The sequence below is a fragment of a genome, unplaced genomic scaffold (assembly GCF_019419815.1).
Source record: "Pyrus x bretschneideri cultivar Hongxiangsu unplaced genomic scaffold, Pyrus_bretschneideri_v1 Contig50, whole genome shotgun sequence".
NCBI classification, from domain to species: Eukaryota; Viridiplantae; Streptophyta; class Magnoliopsida; order Rosales; family Rosaceae; genus Pyrus; species Pyrus x bretschneideri.
Window position 1 is genome coordinate 1,448,638 of NW_025999788.1, and position 17,732 is coordinate 1,466,369.

The 17,732-nt window shown below is 37.6% G+C and overlaps 2 protein-coding genes and 1 long non-coding RNA gene across 4 annotated transcripts; 2 read left to right on the forward strand and 1 right to left on the reverse strand.

The window, feature by feature from the left end:
* Positions 1-22: 22 nt before the first annotated feature.
* Positions 23-3,133, forward strand: LOC125468007 (BAHD acyltransferase At5g47980-like). Of its 2 annotated transcripts, XM_048569723.1 has the most exons (2): positions 23-852; positions 2,327-3,133. In XM_048569723.1, exons 1-2 carry the CDS (start codon positions 135-137, stop codon positions 3,010-3,012), a joined length of 1,404 nt encoding a protein of 467 aa, XP_048425680.1. In that variant the 5' UTR covers positions 23-134; the 3' UTR covers positions 3,013-3,133. The 2 variants fall into 2 exon arrangements, with proteins under 2 accessions (XP_048425680.1, XP_048425679.1); XM_048569722.1 differs by lacking the exon at positions 23-852 and having other exon boundaries at positions 1,437-3,133.
* Positions 3,134-5,705: 2,572 nt separating this feature from the next.
* LOC125470526 (stemmadenine O-acetyltransferase-like) lies at positions 5,706-7,390 on the reverse strand. The gene has a single exon (XM_048569721.1). It carries the CDS (start codon positions 7,277-7,279, stop codon positions 5,858-5,860), a length of 1,422 nt encoding a protein of 473 aa, XP_048425678.1. The 5' UTR covers positions 7,280-7,390; the 3' UTR covers positions 5,706-5,857.
* A 1,933-nt stretch (positions 7,391-9,323) lies between these two features.
* Positions 9,324-12,303, forward strand: LOC125470617. Its single transcript, XR_007252918.1, has 2 exons — positions 9,324-9,531; positions 9,661-12,303. It is a non-coding gene; the product is annotated as an uncharacterized LOC125470617 (long non-coding RNA).
* Positions 12,304-17,732: the final 5,429 nt, after the last annotated feature.

Sequence of the window (17,732 nt, forward strand, 5' to 3'; positions counted from 1 at the left end):
GATTAGCTCAGTTGAATATTCAGATACAAGGAATTGATAACTGAATAAAGTTGACTTTTCCTGCATCGGAGCAGTTGTTGTGAGGGGAATCTGGGTCTTTATATGGAGGGTTCTTAAATTTGTGATGAAATTAAATGGGGAGCAAGATCATGGCTTCTGACGTGAAGGTCGAAGTAATTCACAAGGAAACAATTAGTCCATCCTGTCCAACTCCTCCGCACCTCAAAACTACCAATAGCCTCTCATTTTTTGATCAGCTTGTTCCTCCAATTTACATCCCACTACTTCTCTTCTACCCCATCTGCAACAACGGTGATGATTTTGAGGTCAACGATATCAATCACCGATCTTTGGTTGCGGAAAGATCCGAGCTTCTAAAGACATCTTTATCTGAAGCCCTCACTCTCTTCTATCCCTTTGCAAGAAGTTTCCAGTTTAATGATTCAATCTGTTGCAATGACCAGGGGGTTGTGTTTCTTGAAGCCCAAGTCAACTGTCCCATATCAAAGATTTTTGACAAACCAGATCTTGGAATGCTAGGGCAATTGCTTCCAAATGATCATACAAGTCATCTTCTACAAGTCCAGGCCAATTTCTTCGAATGCGGTGGATTGGCAATCGGAGTCAATATGTCGCATAAGGTGGCGGATGCTTCCACACTCAGCAAATTCATTAATCGCTGGGCTGCAATTGCACTCGGCTCGCCAAGAACTATTGATGTGGTGCCTCTTGTAGCATTTGGGGCTGCATCTTCTCTTTTCCCACCACTAGACTTCCTAAGCTCACCGCCAGCGCCAACTCCAACTAGAGACATGAAATTTGATATTAAAGAAAGGTGTACGACGAGGAGATCTGTGTTTGATGGCTCAAAGATTGCTGCTCTCAACTTTTTGAATGACCCTATCATGCACGGAAAGTCACGTTCTCCAACTTTTTGAATGACCCAAGCAAAATTTGCTTGATTTGGTTAACGAAGGTACTCTTCTTTGTAAATCTGAAGGGTTGATTTGGTTCAAAGAGGTACTCTTATTTGCGTGTATTGCCTAAAATTTGAAGGGTTGAACTAGCTAATAGCACGTGGATAAATTCTGGGATTCATAACAATCCTTTTTTATTTTTTATTTTTTAATAAGTAAAGGGAAGATTCGAACTTAACAGGGAGCATGGTATATAAATGAAACTTGAGATTCGATTAATTCACATATGGCGTCTCCTTTAAATATTAGTGAAAACCCCAGAGCAACTTTATCGGGTGCAACTCAAACTAAGATGAAGCAGCACAAACATACCTCGTGTGGTTTCCGGGTCATTTCGATTTTATATTCTTCTGTTTGACTATTAAATAATTAGTGGACGATGCTTCGTGGAAATGAGAGATATAGTGCACAGCCATTGACTGCTAGCTTGTGTATTTGTATTTCTTGGTCAACATTCAACCCGAGGAACTTTCCGAGTTTTGCTAATATTTCTTAGAGATTAGCTCAGTTGAATATTCAGATACAAGAAATTGATAACTGAATAAAGTTGACTTTTCCTGCATCGGAGCAGTTGTTGTGAGGGGAATCTGGGTCTTTATATGGAGGGTTCTTAAATTTGTGATGAAATCAAATGGGGAGCAAGATCATGGCTTCTGACGTGAAGGTCGAAGTAATTCACAAGGAAACAATTAGTCCATCCTGTCCAACTCCTCCGCACCTCAAAACTACCAATAGCCTCTCATTTTTTGATCAGCTTGTTCCTCCAATTTACATCCCACTACTTCTCTTCTACCCCATCTGCAACAACGGTGATGATTTTGAGGTCCATGATATCAATCACCGATCTTTGGTTACGGAAAGATCCGAGCTTCTAGAGACATCTTTATCTGAAGCCCTCACTCTCTTCTATCCCTTTGCAGGAAGTTTCCAGTTTAATGATTCAATCTGTTGCAATGACCAGGGGGCTGTGTTTCTTGAAGCCCAAGTCAACTGTCCCATGTCAAAGATTTTTGACAAACCAGATCTTGGAATGCTAGGGCAATTGCTTCCAAATGATCATACAAGTCATCTTCTACAAGTCCAGGCCAATTTCTTCGAATGCGGTGGATTGGCAATCGGAGTCAATATGTCGCATAAGGTGGCGGATGCTTCCACACTCAGCAAATTCATTAATCGCTGGGCTGCAATTGCACTCGGCTCGCCAAGAACTATTGATGTGGTGCCTCTTGTAGCATTTGGGGCTGCATCTTCTCTTTTCCCACCACTAGACTTCCTAAACTCACCGCCAGCGCCAACTCCAACTAGAGACATGAAATTTGATATTAAAGAAAGGTGTACGACGAGGAGATTTGTGTTTGATGGCTCAAAGATTGCTGCTCTCAAGTCCGAAGCTGCCAGTGCCAGCGTGCCAAATCCAACACGAGTTGAAGTAGTGTCCGCACTCATTTGGAAATGTGCAAAGGAAGCGTCAAGATCAAACTTGGGTTCAGTGAGGCCCTCTTCATGGTGTCAAACAGTGAACATGAGGAAAGTACTTGCGCAGACCTTGGCAGATAAAGATTTGCTAGGGAATGTTGTGGGGTTGGTTGCAGCAAAGACGGAAGAATCCAGCAGTGAAGCACATGATCATGATCTTCGAAGCTTGGTTACTATACTGAGGAAGGGCATTGAGGAATTTAAAGAAAAATATAGAAATGGAGTTAGAGGGGAGGAATTCTGTCAACTTTTCATGGAGAATGTGAACCTCATTATGAAAAAGGATGATACAGACAGCTATAGTTCCACCAGTTGGTGCAGGTTTCCTCTATACGAATCCAATTTTGGTTGGGGAAAGCCATCATGGGTCTTCATTTCTAGTGTTGGTTCCAAGAATTCAATTGTCTTACTGGATGCAAGAGATGGCGATGGAATAGAAGCGTCCTTAACTTTCAACGAAGAAGACATGTCCATGTTTGAAAGCAATGAGGAGCTGCTTGAATATGCATCTTTGAATCCATCTGTAATTTGTAACCCCCCACAAAAGAACCTTCTCTAGTCCTTAATTCCTTAGATGAGTATTGCAAGAGGTTGGTTGATCACTCATTGTATTGATGCTTGTACGCTAGTTTGTACCAAAAATAAAGTTCCAAAACTAGTGCTTTCACTAGATGAATTCAGGCATGTTTCAAATTGGTAAGGGTTAAAACTAGTGCTTTTGAGTCATAGAAGTGCTTTCTCAAAGCACCTGCTTTGTGCTTTGTAAGGAAGCACTTATCCAGAACATGAAAGAAAAACCATTTTTCCCTTCCCACCCTCCATACCTCGATCATAGCCACCATTCACACCATCATCTAGATGGCATCCACCTTTTTATTGTCTCACCTCTTTGTCTCTGTTAAATTTTTACTTTTTACGTGAGATTTAGCTCATCAAGTTTCAAGTTTCAGATGAAAATTTTCAAATTTCAAGTTTCTGGTGGCGGACCATAAAGTTTGGAAAGTGGGGAGAGAGGTTGCTGGGGTGTGTTTACAAGTAGGGGAGCTTGAACCATGTTTCGGTTTCAGAGGCAAAGCATATAATCCTTATTACTTCACAGACCATGAATTGCATCATTCTTCAGATTAATTCATCATACATACGAACCGCGTTCTATCTTGAAAACGGCGTTACATCACCGCATGACTATTCATTACTCCTTTAAATATGTAGTAGACCACTACACGACATGTTAATTAAATTACAAACCATATACTTAATAATATGTGACCATCTATATCCTCTAACTCTAATATAGCATTATGAATTTAGTTATTATTATGTCATTAAATTATATGTGATTATGAGACCCTTCATCTTATAACAAGAACGGGACATTAGTCCATTGATATTTAGTTCTCGTCTAATGTCACATCCCCGCCTGAGCTCCCACCACATCCAGAGCTCGACTCCGCCGTAGCACGATATTATCCGCTTTGGGCCCCGACCACGCCTTCACGATTTTGTTTTTGGGAACTCACACGAGAACTTCCCAGTGGGTCACCCATCCTGGGAATGCTCTCGCCCGAACTTGCTTAACTTCGGAGTTCCGATGAAACCCGAAGCCAATGAGCTCCCAAAAAGCCTCGTGCTAGGTAGAGATGAGAATATACATATAAGGCTTAGAGGATCCATTCTCCTGGGCGATGTGGGATGTACCCGGAAAGTCCACTTTGACTCCGAATCGAGTTGTGTTGGCCAACACCACATCCCAGGCTCGACTTCGCCGTAGCACGATATTGTCTGCTTTGAGCCCTAACCATGCCTTCACGGTTTTGTTTCTGGGAACTCACACGAGAACTTCCCAGTGGGTCACCCATCCTGGGAATGCTCTCGCCCGAACTCGCTTAACTTCGGAGTTCCGATGAAACCCGAAACCAGTGAGCTCCCAAAAAGCCTTGTGCTAGGTAGAATGAGAATATACATATAAAGCTTAGAAGATCAACTTACTTGGACGATGTGGGATGTTACATCTAATATGAAAGTGAGGCATGTAGCCCCATAAGTATATGAAAATAAAATTCATATTCAAGTAATTGGAAGCATGTCACTCATTATTATAGTCTGATGTTAAATTTTGAATTGCACTATTCATCTAGGGTATGGATTAGATCTTTAATTTTGAATTAATAACCGTTTGCCACTAGATCTTTTGTTTTGGGCTCCTCTTCTCAGAAAACAATGGGCTTGGGCTGCTGTGTTTGGGCCTGGAGTGAGGTTAGGGAAAATTACCCTTTTTCCTGGTTCAATACAAATCTGACGGACGGAAAAATCTTGGGGTATTTTAGTCTTTATGCGCCTAGGGTTGATGTCGGTGTCAATCTGACGGGTTGAAGGCATGGTTTGCAGGGTCATGGAAAGGGGTGGGTGTAGGTGTATGCTTTTGATTATTCTTTGTTTTCTTTACTTTCAGGGTTTATGTAGTAAAATTTCGTTTGTGTACACTGCTCCATTTGGTTAGGCTATTTCCAATCCATAAAAGGAGCCAAGCAATGTTAAGGATCCCAATCATACATGAAAGGGGAGCCAATTTTTACGACGAAGTAAATGTTTTTACAACTTATTTTAAATATTTAATTTCATAAATTAATTTTCTTTAATTTTTGTAATTATATTTTATAGGTACGTCAAGTGGAGGAGGACAACTCCAAACCCTTTAGTCATCGCGGTTGTTAAGAAATTTGTAAAGAGTGGGTGTTATTTGAAGATCCACCTCAACAAAGTGTTGGGCCTACGCCAGTGTTCGAAAATGCATCCTCAATTGCAGATGGATCTCCTACCATTCAAGAAACAAGGGTAGAAAATCCGTCTCCAGGTGAAGGTTCCATACCTAGGGTTATGGGACGAAACAAGCTCCGAAAATTGAAGGAAAAGGGAAAGGCAAATGATGATTTCGCCTTTCAACAGGAAATGGCGGCCTCCTTGCGATTAATGGCTGAGCCAATACTAATAGAAAACTTAATGGAATTTAACAACAGAGACCAGATTGATGTGTGTGAGTCAATTTAAGGATCACATGACCAAAATAATGAGTTATGTCAATTTCATAAACTATTTGTGATAAAAACTCTAAAAAATATAATTCAAATCTAGAGTTTAAACCAAATAAAACAGAAAAATGTCCAATGTTTGAGAATTCATCACGAACATATCAGCGTGCCAATGTTTGAGAATTCCCACATGTTCCAGTTCTCATCATCAGACCATTCAAACTTTTCAATTCGAACGCTACTTTATTCCCACAATTTCTTATTGGGCTAGAGGAACAAGCTGGCTATCACCAAAAGCCAGTGATCCACTATTTATTGAAAACACAAAATTAAAGACAAGGAGAGAAGAGGATTATTGTCTACCAAGTGCCAAACTCAGTAGGTGACCCTTGGATTCAGAGAAGCATATGCCAGCAGCTCCATGTTGCTTTCAAATAATGCCATCTTCTCTTCGCTGAGAGTCAACCATGCTTCAATCCCTTTGCAATCTCTTTTGTCCACCAAATGAAACATATTCTTTACTACAAGACTAGGACCGCTCACCCATGACGGCTTTCCCCATCCGAAATCTGTTTCATAGAAAGGAAACCTACACCAACTGGAGCAGTAATAAGTTTCAATCTCCTGATCTTTCAGTGGGATTGTCAGGTATTCGGTCAACACTTGCATTGCCTCATTAGGATCAAATACTTTTGTAGCAGCTTCTTTCATTTCTTCAATCCCGGCCCGGATTTTAACAACCAAGTCTTTTAAATCCAACACATTGGAAGTACTCTCTTCAGCCTTTGTTATAGCCGAAAGAGAAAAATTCCCAGCCATGTTATCTGGAAAGGGCGGCGTAACCATTTTGCGCAAGTTCACTGCTAGACGAAACGTGGATGGCCTTATTGGACTAGAACACAACGTGTTTGGTGACGACTTTGACGATGCTTCAATTGCACATTTCCAAATGAGTGCTGAAACGGCTTCTACCCTTGTTGGTTTTGGAACAAGTGAACTGGATGTTTCAGATTGGAGAACGGAAATCTTTGAGTTATCAAACACATACCTCCTTGTTACGGGCTTTTCCTTCTCGGATGGTGACTCCCAGAGGGGGAAATCTAGGGGTGGAAAAGAAGACGCAACACCGCCAAATTGGGGAAGGATTACCTTGTTGGATTGAAGGGCTGTTGCTGCCCAACAATGGATGAATGTGCATACAGTTGAGACATCAGCAATCTTATGTGAAAAGCCTAACCCAACTGCCATTCCACCACACTCAAACAAGTTGACTTGTACATAAAGCAATGCGCGCGGGCCTGCTTCTGCTTCTGTGGACTCAGCCCCAGTTGGAAGCAATCGTGTTAACATCTCTGGATCTGGGCGTTCGAAAATGTCTGATAAAGAGCACTTGACATGGGCTTTCACGACTTGGGCTCCGTCATCATTACATTCGACTGCGACATTACTTTTTTTTCTTCCTGCGAAAGGGTAGTAGTGAGTGAGAGTTTTAGCTAATGATTCTATTAGATGCTGATATTTGTCATTAATGGCCTTGGCAGTATGAGTTGTAGTAGTACTAGCAACATTGGGATAGAAGAGAAGGAATTTGATGTAAATTCCAGGCATAAATAAATCCAAAAGATAGAGCTTAAAATTTCTGAGGTCTTGAGGGGTTGGGGAGGATGGTTTAACTGTTTGTGTATCGACGATTTCAACCTCGATGGATTCGGTGGCCATTTTCTTCGGCTCAAGTTGATACCTTCTGGAATGGGATGGTAAAACTAAATTTGTAAATGGGATCAGATTTATAGACATTGTGGGAGCCCTACGAGAACCTAACACCTGACGCGCCACGCGAGTCCAACAGGTCTCATTAACTTCCCTCTCTTTCTCTCTCGTTTTTCACTCATATCATCCTCTCGCCCTTTTTTTTTTTTTTCTCTCACATTTTTTTTCTCTCTTTTTCTGGAAAAATCACTCCATTTCTCTCTCCCAACTTGACTACAAATTACTCACAAAATCATTTTGTTTCAACGCCAGTGAAGATACCAACTGGGCAACCACATAAAAAGTTTTTTTCTCTCCGTTGTGAGAGCCCTCCGTGGTGAGTGTTCCTTCTCTCCGTGTGGGAGTGTGTTTGGTTTCCCGTTTTCTGTATTTCTCTTTTCTTTGGTTTTCTAGGGTGGTTTGACTGGTGGTTAATCTTGGTAGGGTTGGGAGAGTTATTTCGGTTGGGGGTTGGTTTCTCCGAATTGATTAGGTGTTTTGGGGTGTGGGTGTTGGGATTGGTGCTGTTCTTCCACCAAGCCTTTATGGAAGGGGTTGGGGGCATTTATTATAGAAAGTCACCTAACACAGTGAATGGAATTAAAGGAAGGCTACCTACTGCTAAATCTGAACTATGGAGCAGGAGTAAAAACCCTCTGGGAAGGTACGGAGGTTCAAATATTACTATCATCTCTGTGGTAATTCTACTTACTGTTCAGGTAGAAGAAAGGCAAACAAACAACACGCTAGAGGTGAGTGACCAAAAATGGAGGCCAAAGGTTAGAACTGAGTATACAAAAGCAACCTGTATCTACTCTGATCTCAAGGAACAAGGAGTTAGAAATAGCATCTGGAGTGCATGTTATATTTCATAATTTTATGTTAATAGGATGTTTATGTGTTTTTAGAATTTAAGACAACAAATTATTTGAATAAGAAAAATTCATTTTGACTGAATTATGATAACATAAGATAGGATGTTTGTGGTGATTTTAGAATATTTGTGATATTATTTTCTGAACTAGTTGGTTAATTAAATACAATAAAAATCATAATTTTTAATTAAAAATTAGTAGAAGAATATTTGATCAAAAGTTTAAAAGTTATAGATGTTTGATTAAAAAAATTCAAATTTGAGGCATCTATATCAAAATGCCCTTAAAAAATTACCACAAATAAAAAATCATCCTCAATGAGTCAATTGCTTTGCTAATTGCCTATTTCTTCTCTCTTCCAATCCCTTTCAATTCTGCTCTCTAACAGATGCTGGAGGAGACTCACCATTCAAAGTCTCCACTGCCATTGGATTTTCCACCAAAGACTAATTGGTGTGCCAAGACTTCCGCGGCTAATAATCCCCATCATGCATTCATTATCATCTGTTCCTACACGACTTCATTAGAATTCAGAAATTTTCATAGAAAAATCTCTGTATTTCTCATTAGTAAAAAAACAAATAAGAAAGCGACTAGAGTGGCAATGACAATTTTGGACTTTTAATAACAATTTCGTTGTTTAGAAAATTTGTAAATAACGACATGATAGTCACATCCAAGTAGAGACTGTCACATACAATAACAACACGATAGTCACATCCAAGTAGAAGGGATTTCATTGAGTGGTTCGATATGAATTATACTTCGCAATTCTGTTGAGTGGTCCAGAATCGTATCCACTCGGATTCCGTTGAGAGGTCCGGAATCATTTCTACTCTGCAGTTCCGTTAAGTGGTCCAGAATCATATCCTAATTTGGATTCCGTTGAGTGGTCCGGAATGACACGCCCCAATCCTGATATCCCTAAATACCAGGGTAGGCATGTGCTGGCCGACACATGAAGGTGACGAAGCCATTAAAAACATGTATAGTGATAAAATATTTAATTAGAAAGATAAAAACCGATACGGAATCGTGTTCAGAGCATATAACTACTAAGAATAATATGGAAGGATTACTAAGAAAAGATATGAACAAGGAAATGATACCTATACTGAGAAGACTCAAGAATATCTATGTTGTAGAGTCCTGATGTCGGGATCATATGCCTCAAATCTATGTTGTAAACATCCTCCTTTAAGTCCCGCAGCAACGCGCAGACATATTTTCTAGTTTATTCAAAAAATCAATTCAATTAGGGCTGCGTTTTGAAATTTGAATTACTTATGGGTTTCTTTTGTGGAAGTTGCTTTCTCTTGAATATTATCTTGAATTGATTGAAATTCTCTCTGTTTTTTCTAGAAATTGGATCATCGGCAGAGCACTAGGATACTTCAAGAGAGAAGCAAAATGTTGGCTGCTAAGGTCCGAAAAAATCCCTAAGGGTTTTCCATTCCCGGCTAACTTTCTTTGATTTCTTTCTCTGGTTTTATCTTTTGGATGAAATCAGTTCTGTCATCTGCGAAACCCTGCTTGGTTTTCTTAATTTTTCAGCCAATATTCGGCATAGGACAGAATCCGGTGGGAAAAGAAAACTCGACGTGCTCCCGTGGTGTGGAACCGCAATTCTTGGTTCTTCTGCTGGTTTTATGTTCTTGTGGAGGTGATTTATTAACTTCTGACATTGTTTTTCGATATTTTAAACAGTTGGTGTCTCATGTTTTAAGATTTATAAGATTTATACCGAAAGTGACACTGCCAAAGCTGATGCCGAGATCAGGTAATTGTAGTTTTAAATTTGTGCAATTGCTTTTCGATTATTGAATGTTGTGGTTTTAATCAATGTCTAAGTTGTTGTAGAACTGAGATCAACTAACCCTTCGTTCCAGGATTTAAATCTTCCGATTTGTATTTGTATGTGAACGGTGCTAACAATTCAAATAGAATGGGAGTAGAGGCCAAAATGTATTAGATATTATCCATATCTCAAACAAAATTTCATCACAACAAAAGAGAATACAACACGCACACAATTACTCATATGAGCTAACAAAAGGGTTAGAAGTCAAGCAACCAAGTACCAACCTGTAATTGAAAATTAATATAAAGAAATGAGTTAACCAAACATCCGAAATGATCCAAATGTAGATTCCCAAAAAACACAAGAAAGAAAAATATTGAAGTATATTACAAAACTCTACTAATCTACACTAGTGAAGGGAGAAGGGTTTGAATTTGAGACGTAGTTGGTTGACTAAGAATGTCAGGGCAATCCATCACTCATTATTGACCCTTTGTTTACTTTTTCTTTCTCTTACATGAAAAAAGTTGAAATTGCACTCCAAAACTAATTGAAAATAGACCAAACTTTTCTCATAATACAAGATTTAACTTTCCAACAGCACCACACAACAATTTTCCCTTTCTAAATCACGACCTCAAAAAAACTTACCTCACATGCATTCTATCATGTCCTTTTTTAGAAAGAAAAAATTACTATTATTAAAGAGTGAGGGGAGAGTTCCAAACTATTACATTAATTGAGGAAAAGGGAGAGTTTCGAACCAAGACACATAAGTAGAAACTCAACATCCAATCCAATAGGAATTAGTAATTTACATTTGAGTTTAGGTATCGAATAGCGCGTTGAATTAAGTTAGGACAAGTCAGACTCAACCTACTAAAATTGAACCATATGCAACTAGTATTGTAGGATAAACGAGAAAATATGCCCGCGCGTTGCTGCGGGACTTGAATGTATTAGGCGCAATAGGCATGAATAGTTTCTACACAAATCAACTAAAAAGACATAGCACCTAAGAATCAATGAACAATTGGGACATCTTACTCATATGTGAGTCTCAATCCCTATTGAACAAAAGTACTATTTCTTCTTCAAATTGAATCGACATCATTGATCAAGCAATTAAACATTCCTACTGGCAAATAATTGACCCAAGAGTTGAGCAGATATATAGTGATTGGAAAAATACAAAGTGAGCACCAATGATACCACACCAGTACAAAGAGCATCACTCATCAACTAATCTAGCTTGAAATGATTGGGAAAGAACCTTGACTAAGATCTTCAATCACTGAGACAGCCCAAATGAATAGAGAAAAACACAATTAATAAACTCGGGGACAAAGAACCTGAGAAGCAGAAACAAACTTCTATGCACAAAAAATTTGTGCAAGTAAACAAACATCCAGTTGTACTGAGACTTGAATGATCCATGTTTAATAATATAACTTAAACCCAACCATGAATTTACAAAAAAATTAGGTAGAATTATTAACATAACTCAGAAAAGAAAAGACTCAACTTTGCAATTAAATTTCTTACATAACTTAAACCTGACAAATTTAACTAATTAGATTCATCCACAAAATAGATTTTAACATAACCTCAAAGAGTTTCTTCTAACCAAGTAAACCATTACTCAACAAAAAACATGTAGACAAAGCTCTTATCAAAATCATAATATTGTAATGAACAGGAACTTCAAAATAATCTCAGCTACACACTTTTCCAAAACGAAGGAAAAATCTACTTTGTAACTTAACTTAATATACGAAACCACCAATTTAGTCACCTAAAATTCATAACCAACAGAGAAAACAACTCCAAATCCTCAGGTTTACACATGTATGAGCCAAAGGTCAAGTTTGTACAAAACACTCATCCCACAATATGAAAAAGCAGATCGAAAAACTTCATTTTTGAATAGAAATAAGCCAAAGGTTCAATTTTTACAGACACGGATCATTTTATACACAATAAGCATACATAAAAACATAAAACTTGACAAATTTTCATTAACTTCTCAACCAATACAAAGAACTTAGTGGGTCCTGATGAATGAAAAATAATTCAGAATTGTTTTTACATTTTTATTATTTTCTAAGTTTTTCACGGAGCCAAATTAAACCAACATGCTTAAAAGAAAAAATTGATACCTGTAAGGTTGGAGACTGCTTTCAAGGCCTTTTTATTTTCTTTGTCGTTATGTAAATCCAATTTCACTACCACCTTCTGCAGAAAGAAAACAATTTTCAATTAACAAATTGTTTTGGGAGAGAAATGGAAATTCATTAATACAAATACCAATACCGATTTCTGGGATTTTAGGGTTTTCTGTTACCCTTGCAACTGAAAGCCTAAAAATCCTAGAAAAATGCCAAGAAGCTTAAGCATTATATTTTCAACAACCAAAACCCAACATCAATTTAATCATAAACGAAAGAAGAAATTAAAATCTAAACAGAGTCACAAATTAACGAATTGAAAACCCACAATAAAAAACATAAAATAAAAATAGGCAACTGACCTTAAAACAAAGAATAAATACACATTATAGAGAAGAATACCCAAAATGAGAGAAAATGAAACACATATATAGAGAGACAACCATCCCCAAAAACCTGACCTAACTGTACTAAGATATATGGCCAATTAATTGTTCAACTGGTAATGGATTGCTGGATATTCTTAGCTGCCCTTGTAGTTCTTCTTTGTCATATTCGAACACAACTCAGGAAAAATAAATATAAACACAAAGAGAGAAGAAGATATAAGACAATTACCTATTTAGTGAGTTCTTGGACCTATTTAAAGAGTCACTGGAATGAAATGAAGCCAACTCTGCAACAGAGAAACAAACTAAAAGTCAAAATCCAGAAATTCAAGTTTAACTCAATCAAATATAATAACCAATTAAGTGAAACTTTGCTTGCTACATATGGATATGCATGCTATAAGAAACCATTCATTTGTAGATCATATTGCATTATCAGTATTATACTCATTGTTTCATGTAATCAGCCTACTACATGGGGAAAACACAGAAAAGGGAAAGTAGAAAAGTAGAAGACAATACTTGAGTATGTGGCAGGAATAGTTAGTTTTTGAAAAAAATTGCTAAACTGTGTTACAAATTCAATTGTTAGAGTTGTTAAAATTCACTTTCATCTATACAATTCAAACTTCCACACATTTATTCGTACACTTTACCAATTGTCACACACTGCTAATTGCCAATATAGCAAGATAATGAATTCTGTTAACGAAAAAAAGGATATGCAACTTAACTTGCCATGCCAAAGAAGCTCCATAAGAGTTCAAAAATAATACTCACTTAAAACAATGAGTACATTCTAATCCAACAAATACTAAAACAGAATAGTGCCAGCATAATGACTTGGCACGTTAACCTTTAGGACATCTAAAATATCATATAATTTCCAATAGGTCACTATAGATTTTAGGGGTTCATAAACAATTAGCCTAATCTTTTTCTTTCATCTTGGCCTATAAATATTAAAATGCAACCAAATCTTCAACGTTAAAAATGAGAAGATGACTTTGATTTCTTTATAAGAAAAGTCAATAACCTTCCAATTGGCCGATGCTTATCCAATAATCCAAATATATTCGTATTGAATTATGATATGACACTGTAAGTTTCAAGCATATAAATTAAATTTGTAGTAAAAAGCGTAGGCAAATGAAGAATAATGTTCTCTTCCATATCTCAACCCTAAGCTTACAATGCATCCTTTGCTTCTTTTTTGTCTTCAGCATCTACAGTTCTTTAAGGCAGGTTTTGCAGCGTCTACATTCACCTATATAGGGTTTAAATTGTTTTCGTCAGAGAGTAAGGAGAAACGTAATGAAATGCTCCAAGGGGTAAACCCAAGCAAGCAATAGAGTATATTTTGAATGCAAAATAGCAATTAGGAGTCATAAGTACCTTAAAAAAATACTTCTGAAGCGCAAACAGTCCCATATAAGGGTAAGAAAATTAATAGAGCAGAGAACAAAGTACTCACTATAAAACATTTTAGTTCTTTAAGAAAAATAAAGTAGGGTTCAAAAAGGATAATGAAGCATACCAGTAGGTTCCCAATATCAGATAATGATTTCTTTCTTGGCCCAAGATTGTCATTTGATTCTGCTGGCTTCTTAACTAAAGCATTCTGAAGTAGCATTGCACCTTAGGAAGCCACTGAGCTATCCTTCTCCACTTCAGTTGCATCTGAGCAGTTCAAAATGCCATCAGCCGTCTCTGATTGTGACAACTCATTCAACTTAATTTGGTTATCATTTATAGCATAAATCAAACTACAACTTTATCCTGTGAAATCAAGGAAAACTACTTGTGTCCGATTTCATGTCAACACCTCAATTTATATCGCATCCAATTAAACTACTACAACAACATACTGACAAAGTGAACATGGAAATTCATATACCATTTGACAATACCAAATCAAGCAATTTCTAAAGACCAGAAATAGATCCTACAAAGCAGAAACTCTATATCATATGCATTAAAGCGATTAACAAATTCTCGGTGAATCATCATAAAATTAACCCAATTTCTCAATTCCAAAAACAGGAAAGATTAAGAAAGGGTTCTGAGTTCTCACCATAACCAATATAATCATATTGTTTCAGTTTGAACTCGGGTCAATTTCTGTCATCTGCATTAACAAAAACAATAACTTATGTTAGTGCATTCCACCATAAATCAATTCATAAAATCAACTGCATATCACAAAGTTACCCAAAAGACACAAAATACCTGAAAATTACTATATTAGCACTCCCTCCACCCCAAAATCAGAAAATTTGAAAATAGAACTTGATAACATTGTACGTAGAAAGCAAGGAATCAATAATTTAGGTGGTTTCCCAGGACAATAATGAGCTTGCAGAGATCATATTCATACATGGATGCACAAACACACAGAGACACTACAGAGACCATTTGATGCAAAAAAAAATGGAGATGCTCAGAGACTCAACACACACTATTCATAGATCCATGACTTAGAAATTCTCAGATCTGGTTGAAATTAATAAAATAAAATAAAAATTTAGGGATGTGAAAATATACCTCTTATAGTCTGGGTTCTGTTCCCCTGATTCCTTCGCTGGCTTGAGGCAAACATGAGGAGATCGGCGATTAAAGGATAAGAAAACTGGCGGCCGTGTTTTAGTTTTTTGATAGAGAGAGTTCAAGAGAAAAAAGAAGAAAGGGATACCCCTTCCCTTCTGAGATCGTCTATAACATCTGAATTACTTAACACCCATACACTATATTTACACACTAATCAATACTCATAACACATCAATGGTCCAACAATTATGGAGCTCGAAATTTCTATGAGGGGCAATCAAATCATAAATTAAAATGAAAACATGTAAGTAATTAAGAATTATTACTTGCTCAGTCAGCTCCTTCTTGTCACTTCAAGGATTATTCAATTCAACCTGATTCGATCAAACTGCATCACCTAACAAAATAAACAAAAAATAAATTAAAAAAGAAAATCAGGGGAGCTAAATAAATATACACTAACCTACTTTTTGGCTAGAAAACCCAAAAAGAGCAATTAAACAGCAGTGCATAATGACAGAATTTCTATGAAAAAATATGAATGAGTTTTCAATTAATAATTGAGCCGGAAATAAAGAAGGCCTTTCTCACCTTGATGCAGGGCGGATAACAAAAACATTATGTATGGATTAATGTATAATATCTGAGATCCTATCTATTTTTTATTGACTGATGCTTCAACACCAGCCACCTAATTCATATGACACATCCATACATACCTGAGAACGCTTATTCCCACCACCATAACGTTGTTTCTTTAGTATGTTTTTTCACTGAGAAGAAAAGGAAAGAGCATCATGAAAAATTTAGTTCCAATATACCTGAGAACAATTCACATGTTATTACCTTAAACAGGAGTTAAAATTACTCACCCATTTTTTTTTTCATCACACCAAGACAAAACTAAAGGAAGACTTCTAATCCTATAAATTAGCAAATACTCTACTATCCTAAATTCCTAATCCCACTTGAGTTCGCTGCCCCACACCTTTGTCCCCTGTCTCCCATTAACTAAAAACACTCCCAAATCACATCAGCCAGCCATACAACAAAGCCACTGGCCACATCAAATATTAGGCACGATTTAGGTAACCAAATTCAACGAATAGAGTTCAGATAACGAAATGCAAAGAACACGATACATAATTGTAAAATTCAAGAACATGATTCAGAGGATTTGAACTATATTGTGTTGAAAACTTACGGAAGAGCGACGATTCCAGGGCGGTAGCGGTCAGGCTTCTTGACTCCTCCAGTTGTGGGTGCTGATTTTATTGAAGCCTCAAAATTAAAACAATTAGCAACTTAGATCCAATAATCTGATTGTTTCTCGGAAAAAATAGCTTGCAATTATTGACCCAACACAGATTTTGCAGCATTAATTAAGAGAGAATTATAGTTTTATTTACTTGCACTAAATCTTTCTTGTTTTGTGGTAATTTGTATAGCAGACAGCCAAACAATATATATAATTATTCAAACAGATTAAGACTCGTAATCAAATCAAATCGTTTCTGGTGCAGCTGCTGAACAATGAAGAGCCGAAGCGACTCCTGTTTTTGAGTGACAGAAAACTCTGCAGTGACTCGAACAGAGAAATTGAACTAATAATAACAAAGAGTTGGGATCACGATACTCACCAAGACCAGAACAAAGAGAACATTCTGATCAGCTTTGATCTCGTTGATGAAGTCCGATAAACTTCTTGATAGTCTAATCGCCGCTGTTGCCGACGTCTGTGCTATCGCGTATTTTTATATAAGTAATAGAAAATGGTCGTCTTTTCCGATGGACCCTTTGCCTATGAATTATTCTCAAATGTCACATATCACCGTATATATTATTATCTTTCTTTTTCACAGCAACTACCAATTATGTCCCATTTAGTACTACAGTCTAGTGATATTCCTCTTCACTTGTTATCTTAGGTCTGATTCTTACCAAAGGTGAATCTGAACCACATCAATGCTAGCCTATTCCGTCACCCCTTAGAGTAGATACTATCATTTGTTCAAAAAAAGAAAAAAGTAATAGAAAGTCAAATATGAAAAAAAAAATCACTAGAATAAAGAGTTAATCCAAAACTCAATCTACCTAGTGTTTACACAACCACACATGAGCTAAATATTTATTACAACATCTATTTGATTTTGTGAGTAATTTTTTTTTTTTTTTGAAGAACTGGCATTCATTGAAACCAGGGCCGAAGCCACACAAACACAGAAGCTCACAGAGAGCAAGCAACAAAGAAAGCAAAAAGCAGCAAGCAGAGGAGGAGGGCAAACACAAACGACGCAGCGCCAAGAACTCGGCATCACCCCCTCCCCTACTAAACCAAAAATTAATGGGGACAGGGTAACCCATCCTTGTTCAACACATGGACCAGCGAAGATGGAGGGTGATTAACCCAAGTAAAGCCGCACATCTCCGGATTACTTCTCGACGCCAACTTATGCGCCGCCGCATTGGCTGATCTCGGAACCCAAGACCAGCGACAGTCCTGAAAGGACCCCCTTAGGCGCAAAGCTTTGGAAATAAAGGGGAAAGCCTCCCAGCTGCCCGACGAAGAAGCCTTAGCTAAATTAAGGATATTCTCCTTGGAATCAGATTCCACAATGATTCTGTCCAACCCCAGCGATTTGGCCATATCACACCCAAGCAAAATCACAGAAGCCTCCGCTGCTGCCACACTAGGCGCACCAATCTGCACTCTTCTAGCAG